The following is a 12192-nucleotide window of genomic DNA, read 5'->3' on the forward strand; positions in this document are numbered from 1 at the left end:
TATTCTCTATAATGTCGAATCTATTTTTTCATAAATCAAAATCTATTCTCTGTAATGTCGAATCTATTATTTCTATAGTGTCAAATCTTTTCTCTATAATGTCGAATCTTTTCTCTATGATGTTGAATCTTTTCCCTATAATGTCGAATCTCTCTATATCAAATTTTTACCACAACGAAAACGAAAATAAAGCATTTTTTATGTCGGATCTTTCGGTTTTCGTTTCTTGCACTTTCGTTATCGTTTGTTAAAACGAGAACGAAAAAAACTGATTTTCGGACGAAAATGCATTCTAACGAAAACGAATGCACATGTCTAGTATCAGCGCTTAGTCATAGCTTATGACTTATGCTATGACTAAGCGCTGATACCCCAGTGCGAAACGTGTCAGCTATCCACCCCACTGTCTGCTGTGACTTGTAGTGCTGTTTCCATTTTTTACTATTAAAGCAACATTTTAAGAATTTCGTGGAAGTGCGGCTGTCCAGTCTTTTTCTCCAGTCTTCGTTCCCTCAAGATCAGCTTTTTAAATAGATGATCCTCCAGCAGCCTTGGAAGCCATTTGACATTTGAAAAAAGAATAGGATCTCATTAATAGTTTCTTTGAAATATGTAATTGAGCATTTTCCTGTAAAAGGGTTCACAGACATAAGCAGCTGCTTCTCCTTCTACCCCAAAGCTCTTTAAAGGGTCAGCTCTTGCTGGGCTTATATAATGTGGAAGCAGCAGCCAACTTACTCCCCTCCCTTTAAGTTTGGGGCCAATCACAGACCTCATGGTATGACATGATGGATAAAACTCTGCCTGCATTTCTCAGCACTAAAGACACCATTAACCCCGTCAAATCTTGTACTCCATTTGCAGAAATGCAGTCCCAAACTTGCAAGGAACCTCCACCATGCTTCACTGTTGTCCGCACTCATTATTGTACCGCTCTCCAGCCCTTCCTTGCACAAACTGCCTACTGCCACAGCCACATTTTTCAAATTGTGACTCCTCAATCCAGAACACCTACTGCCAATTTCCTGTACCCCAGTTCCTATATTTTCATGCATAGTTGAGTGTCTTAGCCTTGTTTTCATGTTGGAGGTATGTTTTTTTTTTGCCACAATTCTACCAGTGGCGGTGCATCCATAGTGGGCGCAGGAGCACTGCCCCCTCTCTCCTGCACCCATCAATCAACAATACATAGATTTGTGCATAAATCTATGTATTGTTGTCACTGCCACCCACTATTCAGATGTCCGGCCCCCTGTTGAGCGCCAGCCATCTGAATAACAGCGTTGGATGTGCTTTGTAAGTGCCTGATTAGAGCGAGATGCTCTAGAGCCTGTGGGCTCTAATCGGCTTCCAAATGGTTAACCAGAGGGCGCACAGTCTGTGCGTTCCCTGGTTAAACAGTGCTGTGTTAGGGAATAGCTTCCCTAACACTGACCCGCCTCTCAGCCAATCGGGTGCACAGGGTCTGGTTACCGGTCACCTGATTGGCTGAAGCAACATCGAGGGTGGTAGAAGACATTGAGGGAGCGTGGAGAGGATGGCACTGACCCGAGGAAGGTATGTGCCGGGCTGGGGGAAAACTGGCTGCATTTGGGTTCACAAACTGGCGGCAATTGGGGGCACAAACTGGCTGCAATTGAGGGACAAACTGGCGGCAATTTGGGTCACAAACTGGCTGCAGTTGAGGGACAAACTGGCGGCAATTGGGGGCACAAACTGGCTGCAATTGAGGGACAAACTGGCGGCAATTGGGGTCACAAACTGGCTGCAGTTGAGGGACAAACTGGCGGCAATTGGGGGCACAAACTGGCTGCAATTGAGGGACAAACTGGTGGCAATTGGGGGCACAAACTGGCTGCAATTGAGGGACAAACTGGTGGCAATTGGGGGCACAAACTGGCTGCAATTGAGGGACAAACTGGCGGCAATTGGGGGCACAAACTGGCGGCAATTGAGGGACAAACTGGTGGCAATTGGGGGCACAAACTGGCTGCAATTGAGGGACAAACTGGCGGCAATTGGGGGCACAAACTGGCGGCAATTGGGGGCACAAACTGGCGGCAATTGGGGGCACAAACTGGCTGTAATTGAGGGATAAACTGGCGGCAATTGGGGTCACAAACTGGCTGAAATTTAGGGACAAACTGGTGGCAATTGGGGGCACAAACTGGCTGCAATTGAGGAACAAATTGGTGGCAATTGGGGGCACAAACTGGCGGCAATTGGGGGCACAAACTGGCGGCAATTGGGGACACAAACTGGCTGCATTTTGGGGCTCAAACTGGCTGTAATTGAGGGGACAAACTGGCTGCAATTGGGGGCACAAACTGGTGGCAATTGGGGGCACAAACTGGTGGCAATTGGGGGCACAAACTGGCTGCATTTTGGGGCTCAAACTGGCTGTAATTGGGGGAACAAACTGGCTGTAATTGAGGGGACAAACTTTCTGCAATTGGGGGAACAAACTGGCTGTAATTGAGGGGACAAACTGGCTCCAATTGGGGAAACAAACTGGCTGTAATTGAGGGGACAAACTGGCTCCAATTGGGGAAACAAACTGGCGGCAATGGGAGGATAAACTGGCTGCATTTGAGGGGACAAACTGGCTGCATTTGAGTGGGAAAACTGGCAACATTTAATGGGCGCAGTGGCGGCAATTTATGTTTTTTTCCGTTTGTTCGCGCCTCCCAAAAATTTGAGCACCAACCGCCACTGCCGGGTACCCTTACCCGCAATGGCGGTGGCAGCACCAGACAGCTGATGGAAACATCAGCTGCAGTGCCGACATCGCTGGACTCCAGGACAGGTAAGTGTCCTATTATTATAAGCCAGTAGCTGCAGTATGTGTAGTTGCTGGTTTTTAATTGTAATTTTTTTGGACGGACCTCCGCTTTAAGTTTGAGGAAAATCACACACCTCATGGAATGATATGATGGATAATTATCTGTCTGTATTTCTCAGCACTAATTATCTTGATTCATCAAGTCCAATTCAGAGCCTGAGGACACCTGATGGAGTGCAGAGGAGTAGAAGAGAGCGTAAGCTACTGGGAGAAGCAGAGGATGCTTTTGGTGTCCCTTACACCTAACAAGCATTGGGGCAACCCCCCTGCAAGGAAGCATTCTCCCTGAAGTTCATCTTTTTAAATAAATGATCCTCCAGCAGCTTTGGAAGCCATTTGAGGAAAGAATCGAATCTCATTAATGGTTTCTTTGAAATATGTCATTGAGCATTTTCTCCTAATCCTGTAAAAGGGTTCACAGACATAGGCAGCTGCTTCTACTTGTACCCCAAAGCTATTTAAAGGGTCAGCTCTTGCTGGGCTTATATAATATGGAAGCAGTATGAGCCACTTGCCCCCCCCCCTTTAAGTTTGTGGTTGCACCTGTGACTTGGGGCTCTAGACTTGTAGGAAATATAAAAGCGAAGATGCAGTGGTGAGGAAGGAGGAATGTAGCCAGCTGCCTCTCCCCCACACTTGAGCCTGTAGTCGCAGCTTCTGTTCAGCCCCCCCAGCCTCCTCCACTCCCACATCAGCAGCAGCAGAGAGCCCAGATCATGCACATGAAGAAGTGCTCAGCAGCCTCTCCATTGCTGGGATTGGCAGCGCTCAGTAAAAGTTAGGAGGGAGGGCTAGGAGCTGCCTACAAGTTCGCCTGCCTGCCCCCCCCCCCCCCCCCCCCTCTCTCCTTTGACAGCCACTTGATCCTATGTGTGTGATCTGTTGTTTTTTCCTCCTCCAGCAGTGGATGTAGGGAGCTGTGGGATCACTTGTGTTTGCATTGAGTGCTGTGGCCCCTCCTGTGCACAGAGCAAGGGAATTCCAGCTCCAGGCTGATGGGATCATCTCCAGGGTCCAGTGACAGCTGATGACAGCCCCATCCCTGAGCTGCTCTATTGATGATCGCACTGGATCTATGACTTGGTGAAGGGTTACTGGTGTGAGTGAGTGAAGGAGGCACACACCGGTGGGGGCATGATGATACATCCGATGCCAAGGCGGACTGCTCCTTGAAGACTATGCCGAAGTTTAAATGACAGTGAAGGATTTGTGACATGTGCTGTGTTGTGCCCGATCTGATCTGACAGCCTGCGATCTCTCTCCAGGCGGTGCCCTGTGTGCCGGGGGATGCCATGCCCCGTAACCATAGCGGTGGCGAGGAGCCTGGTGGCTCTGGGCTCTGGATGAAGAGCGGCTCCGGAGGGAGAGGACGGGGCAGAGAGCGCTACTACGGTATGAAGGATGTGGAGAGCGGCCGGGGAAGCAGGGTCCTCCTCAACTCCAACCGAGGAGATGGCTTACTACTGCTGGGGACAGGTGAATCGGCCCGGAGCGCTGGGGCAGGAGGAGTGGGGAACCTGCTGCATGAGAGCCGGCGGGGGAAGCAGGGAGCTCGGATGAGCTTGTTGGGGAAGCCGCTGTCTTATAATAGCAGTCAGAGCTGCAGGAGGAACGTCAAGTACAGGAAGCTTCAAAACTATCTCTACAACGTGCTGGAGAGACCCAGGGGCTGGGCTTTTGTCTACCACGTCTTCGTGTGAGTACATCCATTTCACTGCTTGTTGGCTGCCAACCCTTACAGGTCCATCTGTGGTGGGCAATCATTTCTGGATTGGGAGGGGGTTGCTTTCTACATTGGAACTTTGCTGAATTTCTATCAGATCAACGTTGTTGTTGTGTTGTCCTAATGAAACAACTAAGTACTGTCTCTGATACTTATAGTCCATCTCCTGGGAAAGAAAAATGTTCTACTAAACCTTCTTCTAAGGTCCAGGTAGTGGTGGTTGGACCTTAGAAGAAGGGGTAGACCTTTCCAAAGCTTGCCCTGAAAATTGCATATAAAAGGAAAGGAAAAACGGGCTGCCCCATACTGCAAGGGTGAAGCCTCGTACACACGACCGAGGAACTCGACGGGCGAAACACATCGTTTTCCTCGTCGAGTTCCTTGTTAGGCTGTCGAGGAACTCGACTAGGCAAGTTTCTCCATTTCCGTCTAGGAAAAAGAAGACATGCTCTCTTTTTGGCTCGACGGGATCCTCGACAGTTTCCTCGTCGAAAAATGTACACACGACCGGTTTCCTCGGCAAAAAAAAAATCCCAGCAAGTTTCTTGCTGGTTTTTGCCGAGAAACTCGGTCGTGTGTACGAGGCCTGCGTGTTGTCTGTGATACTTATAGTCCATCTCCTGGGAAAGAAAAATGTCCCACCAAACCTTCTTCTAAGGTCCAGGTAGTGGTGGTTGGACCTTAGGAGAAAGGGTAGACATTTCCAAAGCTTGCCCTGAAAATTGTATATAAGGAAAGGAAAAATGGGCTGCCCCATACTGCAAGGGTGAAGCCTCGTACACACGACCGAGGAACTCGACGGGCGAAACACATCGTTTTCCTCGTCGAGTTCCTTGTTAGGCTGTCGAGAAACTCGACAAGCCAATTTTCTCCATTCCCATCAAGGAAATAGAGAACATGCTCTCTTTTTGGCTTGTCGAGTTTCTCGACAGTTTCCTCGACGAAAATGTACACACGACCGGTTTCCTCGGCAAAAAAATATCTCCCAGCAAGTTTCTTGCTGGTTTTTGCCGAGAAACTCGGTCGTGTGTACGAGGCCTAAGGTTAAGTTCACACTGGCATGCATTTAGCCCAGGTTCACGCTGCTGAAATCACACGATTTCACACCCGCTTGTCGGTCCCGGGTTTCGGCCGCGATTACAAAGACATCTGTGCATGTTTCTGTACAGATATCAATGTGAATCACGGGCCAAAATCGCAAAAAGTAGTACAGAAACAACTTTTTTCTAAATCGGTGCAGATGCGGCGCCGCACCGATTAGGACGGTGTCATTGCCCGCAAATGCCACTGATTTGACATGAACCAGGGCTCAAAGCAGATGTTTGAAAGGCTGTTAAAAACGCCCCTCAAACATCTATTTAAATGGTACAATGGACAGCACACAATGCTGTTCACACTATTAAAACATGAAGCGTTGGCACCGTGTCACTTCAAAAGAGAAGTCTCATGTCGAGTCAGGTGGCGTTTGAAGCCTTTCAACGCCTCCAATTCAAGTCTATGGTAACGCTCTGGTAGGCTGTTGCGGTGCGGTTGCGGGGCGTTAAGATTAGTTTATTTATTGTAATGGAATAGGCGCTTCTGGAGCAGTTTTAACGCGGCTTAACGCTCATCAAACACTTCACAACTGCCAATAGGACATTTGGGGAGCATTTTTAACTCATCATTATTGTTTGTAAAACGCCAGTCTAACGCCCTAAAGCTCATTACGTGAGTCTAACGCCCAAAATAAAGCTCAATACGTGAGTCTAACGCCCATACTAAAGCTATAGGAGCATTTGTTAAGCGCTAGAAATGTATTCAAGTGTGAACAAGCCCTCTAAAGTAGTTGTAAACTTCAGATATTAAATTTGAACAAATCATATCCCTCTGTCGCAGGGTTTCGCAACCAGGCTTTCATGGAACCCCAGGGTTCATCCAGAGGTTGTTAGGGGTTCCTTAAGCATTGAGCAAATTCTTTCACTCAGATAAGTTCCCACTGATACCATTGATCTTTTGATACCATTGATCTTTAGACACCATTGATCTTTTTAGCTATATGTAAGGAGGCAATTCTTTCCACTGAAATCACACAAATGCATCATTAGTTGTAGGTATTTTTAGTAGGGGTTCCCTAAGCAATGAGCAATTTCTGCACTTAGATACGTTCCCACTGAGACCACTGATCTTTTTAGCTATCTGTAAAGAGGTAATTCTTTCCAATGACCACAAGTGATAGGAGCATTCTTCTCACTGACCATCACACTAATACATCATGAGTTGTAGGTATTGTCATTTTTAGTAGGGGTTCCTTGAGCAACGAGCAATTGCTGCCTCTCAGATAAGTTCCCACTGATACCCTTGATCTATTTAGCTAGCTGTAAGGAGGTAGTTCTATCCATTGACCATCACACTATTGTATCATGAGTTGTAGATATAGTCAGTTTTAGTAGAGGTTCCCTGAGACTGGAATGCTATTTCAAGGGTTCCCCTGTGTTGAAAATGTTGAGAAAAGCTGCTCTATAGTGTATATTTGCTTCAGTTAAGAGCACTAAGTGTCACTTTTCTCTGCTACCTCCTTCCTCTGCTATCATCATCAGTCACTTCTGACAAGTTTTCCTGACACCAAGAGAAAAATGGTGACAGAGGAGGGACCGCCAGCTGGTTGATAGTCTCAGCTTTGTTCCTGTGTTTTGTGTGGAGAGGAGTTTGCCCCTTCCCTTCAATCAGCTCTTAGAGTTCTCCTTACTCTGAGGCCTCGTACACACGGCCGAGGAACTCGATGTGCCAAACACATCGAGTTCCTCGGCCAGTTCAGCCCTGAAGCCGCCGAGGAGCACGGCGGGACGAGAGCTCCCATAGAACAACGAGGAAATAGAGAACATGTTCTCTATTTCCTCGTCGAGCTCCTCGTCGGCTTCCTCGGCCGAAAGTGTACACACGACCAGTTTCCTCGGCAGAATTTAGCCAGAAACTCGGTCGGAAGCTGAATTCTGCCGAGGAAACTGGTCGTGTGTACGGGGCCTGAGAGTGTATCTTCAGCTCTTTTCCCCCTTGTTTCTGATTTCTCAGACAAGCTTTAAAATGTAGCCCCTTGAACAGATGTAGAGAAGAAAAGACTGCAGATAGACAGATACAACTTATGTGGGAGGATTTGTTTAATCTCTGTGTATCACCTGGTGCCAGTCACTGGGTATATGTAAGGGTTAACAAACTCTTTTAGCCCTCATTCACATTGAAGAGACTTGTAATGCGATTTGACAGGTCAAATCACATGATAAGTCGCAGTCTATTGTTGCCAATGGCCATGATCAAATTGATGCGATGCTGACTTTGCGACTTGATGATGTCCAGAATCGAGGACTGAGAAAGTAAATCTGCTTTTTGGGGTCACTTAGACCTAAACAAGCATTTAATCCATGTAGTGCAAGGGAAGTCCATTTTTCCTTTCCCTGGGGTTCAGCATTACATTTTCAGGGCACACTTTGGAGGTGTTTTCCCCTTTCCTTGAAGGTCCAAGCAGTACCAATGATCAGTACTACTTGGCCCTTATAAGAAGAGGGTAGACACCATGCAATCTTGAGATCCAGGAAATGTAACTGTTTGCGTAAACACAAAGTATCAATGACAGTACTCAATTGTGTTGCGAATGCATTAATATAGCTACAATAATTGTGGATTATTTACTAAAACTGGAGCGTGCAAAATCTGGTGCAGCTCTTCATAGAAACCAATCAGCTTCCAAGTTTTTTTTTTTTTGCCAAATCTTAATTGAACAAGCTGAAGTTAGAAGTTGATTGACTACAATGCAGAGCTGCACCAGATTTCTTACCCTCCAGTTTTATTTAGTAAAACAACCCCAGTGTATCTAAACCCAAAAACAAATCATTCATATATTGCAGTTAAAGCGGGGGTTCACCCAAAACATTTTTTTTTAACATTACATTCAGCCGAGTTGTCAGAATGTCAATCGGCTGTTTTTTTTTAAATTTTATCCCCGTACATACCGTATTTTCACCGCCGCTTCCGGGTATGTCTTCTGCGGGACTGGGCGTTCCTAATTGATTGACAGGCTTCCGACCGTCGCATACTGCGCGTCACGAGTTGCCGAAAGAACCCGAACGTTGGTGCGCAGGCTCCGTATGGAGCCGACTCGCAGTCCGGCTTCTTTCGGCAACTCGTGACGCGCTGTATGCGATGGTCGGAAGCCTGTCAATCAATTAGGAACGCCCAGTCCCGCAGAAGACATACCCGGAAGCGGCGGTGAAAATACGGTATGTAAAATAAAATAAAAAAAAACAGCCGATTGTCATTCTGACAACTCGGCTGAATGTAATGTTAAAATTATTTTTTTGGGTGAACCCCTGCTTTAACCAATTCTTAGATGTGGTGGCCACATTTTTTTTTTGTCTTTTTTCTTTATTTTAAATTTGTGATTCGGGCCTGTAGGTCTGTTATTTTTTTAACTTCTTTTAACAGACCAGCAAAAATGACAGAGGGTTGAGTCAAACTTGGGTGCTTACAATGGTCAGTTTTTATTTAAAGTGGATGTAAACCCACTCTCATCCTTTCTAAACTACTGCCATAGTATACTAGATTGTAAGAATGTGGGGTCTATGTTGTCCCCCCTAAGAAAAGAGGATTGCTCAGAGCTGGATTAACTCTTTGTGGCAAGACTGGGCACAGATGATAGGAAATCTTATACTCTACATTGTGACATCATTAAAAAAATTATAATTGAGTTTACATCCACTTTAATTATGTAAAAACTTTATCTCAAAAAGAAAAAAAAATGTTGCTATAACATAAACAAAAACATAAACATAACATAAAAACATGTTAGCTAAAAAAAAACTTTAATTTGTTGGTCAAGTCCTAAATCTGCTAGTGCATCTAAGACTTCCCCAGATAGACAATACTGCCGTCAAAGGGTATCCCCGTTGCTGTTTCACTGGAGTGGAGCCACCCTCAGACTGGAAGTGTATTACTCACAGGTTAAAATAAAGGGAAAAAAAGGCTAAAAAAAAAAGAAAAACACTGCAGCCATCACATCTAAAAATAGGAAAGCTGCTTTTGGTTTTAGATACACTTTACAGAAAACGTGACTTGGAGAGGTTTTGTGTAAAAATGGTCCAAGAGCTAGTGCCCTATGAGTAATAATAGTTAATTACAAAGATGGGCACATCTTGTTGCACTTGTTCTTGATGGATCCTGATGCAAGAGTTTAATAGGTTAATGAATGGGCAGTCAAAGCGTATGTTTTGCCTTCTACTAGCACGTTGAAAAGGAAGTAGTGTCATTTGGTTTGAAGAAGTGAAAGACGGCTCTGAAATAGTAATAGGGAGTGTTAGAAGCTTGTTATCCAATACATAATTAGATTTCTTCTTGTGGGTGAAGGAAGGCGGAAACCACAAACTGTTGCTGGTGGGCTTCGCCTGTGACTCACTTTCTGAAAATGGCTGGAAACCTGAAGCTTTGTTGTATGTGAACTCTGTTCTTAGTCATGTGCTTCAGCTTTCAGGTCATACAAATGTTCTTATTATTTGTGTAAATTGCATTTCAATATTGCATTAAGGACTCGCTGTGCCTTTGGTCCTCAGATTTATATTGAATGCTTTGGAAATGTCTCTGATTTGCTGTAAATTTCAGCATCGTCATGGCTGTATCTAGTTTGCATAATGTCACTTTTATCGGTAGTAGACACATTGGAGATGTTTTACTGAAAGCAAACAGACACTTTGCAAGGGAATTTCCCCCAGGGGGGCTTAGAGAATGTGGGCAGATTTAATTTGCAAAGAACACCCAATCTTGTGCAAGGAACATAAGAAAAAGGCAGCATTTTGCACATGATTGGAAGACAGCAGAGCTGCTCAAAGTAAATTCCATTGCAAAGTGAAAAGTCTATTTGCCTCCACTGAGCTGATAGTATAAATGCAATTGTAGCCTGTTTATTTTATTTGATCAACAAATGTTTTAAGTCGTTTTTGATTTATGTTTCTTTTCCATTTTGTTTATAAATACTGTACTAGTAAGGGAGCTAATATTTGCTGCAAGTAACAGGTTTCTACTGCTCCGTCCTTATTTTGTCATTTGAAATGATGCACCGGGCAGCTGCTGCACACCAAACACCTGCTGCTGAAATGAAGAACTCATGTCCGGTATAATCCTTCAGCAGTTATATCTGCTACGCGGCACTGTCTTTTAGTAGGGGGCTTTTTGGTTCCTTTTGGTCCTCTCACTATAGTAGAGTAAATGTTTAACACTAGTAGTGAAAGTAACTGGGAACATCTGGAAATGGTATTAAGCTGCAAGCTTTGGGGGTTATTTACTAAAGCTGGAGAGTGCGAAATCTGGTGCAACTCTGAATGGAAACCAATCAGCTTCCAGTTTTTATCGCCAAAGCTTAATTGAACAAGCTTAATTGAACAAGTTGAGGTTAGAAGCTGATTGGGTAATGGGAGCTGCGGTGGCTCAACGCGATTGGCACTGCGCTGACAAGCCATTCACCTCTGCAGCTAGGGGTTCGGATCCCGGTCTCAGCTACATGTGAATTGAGTTTGGTGGTCTCAGCCCGGCTCCCGGTGGGTGTGCTATGCGAGGTAAGCCTGCGCTTAGTACGCCCACCCCCCTCCCACAAAAACCACCACACTTACACGCACTCGAAATTGGGTTAACATGCACGCACTTTGACCACACGGTCTCTATAAAGAGAGGCAAAGGACTAACGGGGCTGGTTGAGCGGGCTAGATCCTCTCACTCCCTTATAGGGAGTCCCTCTGCCCCGTTGGGCTTCAAAGCGGAGCAGGTAGGGCGGGCTGTGTGGGAGGACCCCCTCACACACCCACCATTGCCACCCGGGGCATGGAGAAAGGTGGCAGATTGCCTCTGGGGGAGGCCTGCCTACTCCCAACTCCTGCAGTCCGGCTCCTCTCTCGAGTACACGCACAAAATACACTTAAAAAAAAAAAAAAAAAGAAGCTGATTGGCTACCAAGCATAACTGCACCAGAGTGCTCCAGTTTTAGTAAATCTACCCCTTTGTGTCCATCAGCATCTGGCCTGTGTTTCAAGCAGAAAAGGTTCACAGAAAAAAACAGCAAGCCCCTCCGATCCCGTGCTGAAGGGTATCGGGTTCTTTTACACTTCTGGCAATTGGGGCGCCAACCATAAATTAAAAAAACATATTCACAACAAAGAATAATTTAAAAAGACATTCATTGTAGTCTGTTGTCTTCCATATCCAGTGCCATCTTCTGCTCTTAAAGCGGAGCTCCACCCAAAAGGGGAAGCTCTGCTTGTCTGCCTCCTTCCCCCTCCGCTACCATATTTGACACCTTATGGGGGGGAGTAGGGGTTATGACAGGTACCCACTCCCAATTTTGGCTCAATTCACACCCCCCCCCCCCCTGTAGCCTTCTGGGACTTCACAAGTCGGAGAAAACTGCAGCCCATTCACAAAGTGCAGCACACTTAGCACATGTGCAGTAGGAAACCGCATGTGAAACTGCAAGGCTGGTTTCCCTTAGTGAAGATGGCGGTGCCAGTGCCCCATAGCTGATTAAAGAATCAGCTTGGGTGAGGACACCACTGGATGCCTGGACAGTTAAGTGTCAAAATATGAAAAGATAGCAGCTAATATTAAGGCCGGGTTC

At 45.8% G+C, this 12192-nt stretch overlaps 1 protein-coding gene across 2 annotated transcripts in view; it reads left to right on the forward strand.

Moving 5' to 3' along the window:
- The first annotated feature begins 3521 nt into the window (after nt 1–3521).
- The window catches only part of KCNQ5 (potassium voltage-gated channel subfamily Q member 5), a 751481-nt gene continuing 742810 nt past the window's right edge, over nt 3522–12192 (forward strand). Inside the window, exon 1 of one of the 2 annotated variants that reach the window (XM_040349943.1) lies at nt 3522–4538. In XM_040349943.1, the coding sequence (XP_040205877.1) occupies nt 4135–4538 (404 nt within the window). In that variant the 5' untranslated portion in view covers nt 3522–4134. The remainder of the gene's footprint in view (nt 4539–12192) is intronic. The other variant, XM_040349944.1, reaches the window with a different exon arrangement.

The sequence above is a fragment of the Rana temporaria genome, chromosome 4, assembly GCF_905171775.1.
Source record: "Rana temporaria chromosome 4, aRanTem1.1, whole genome shotgun sequence".
NCBI lineage: Eukaryota > Metazoa > Chordata > Amphibia > Anura > Ranidae > Rana > Rana temporaria.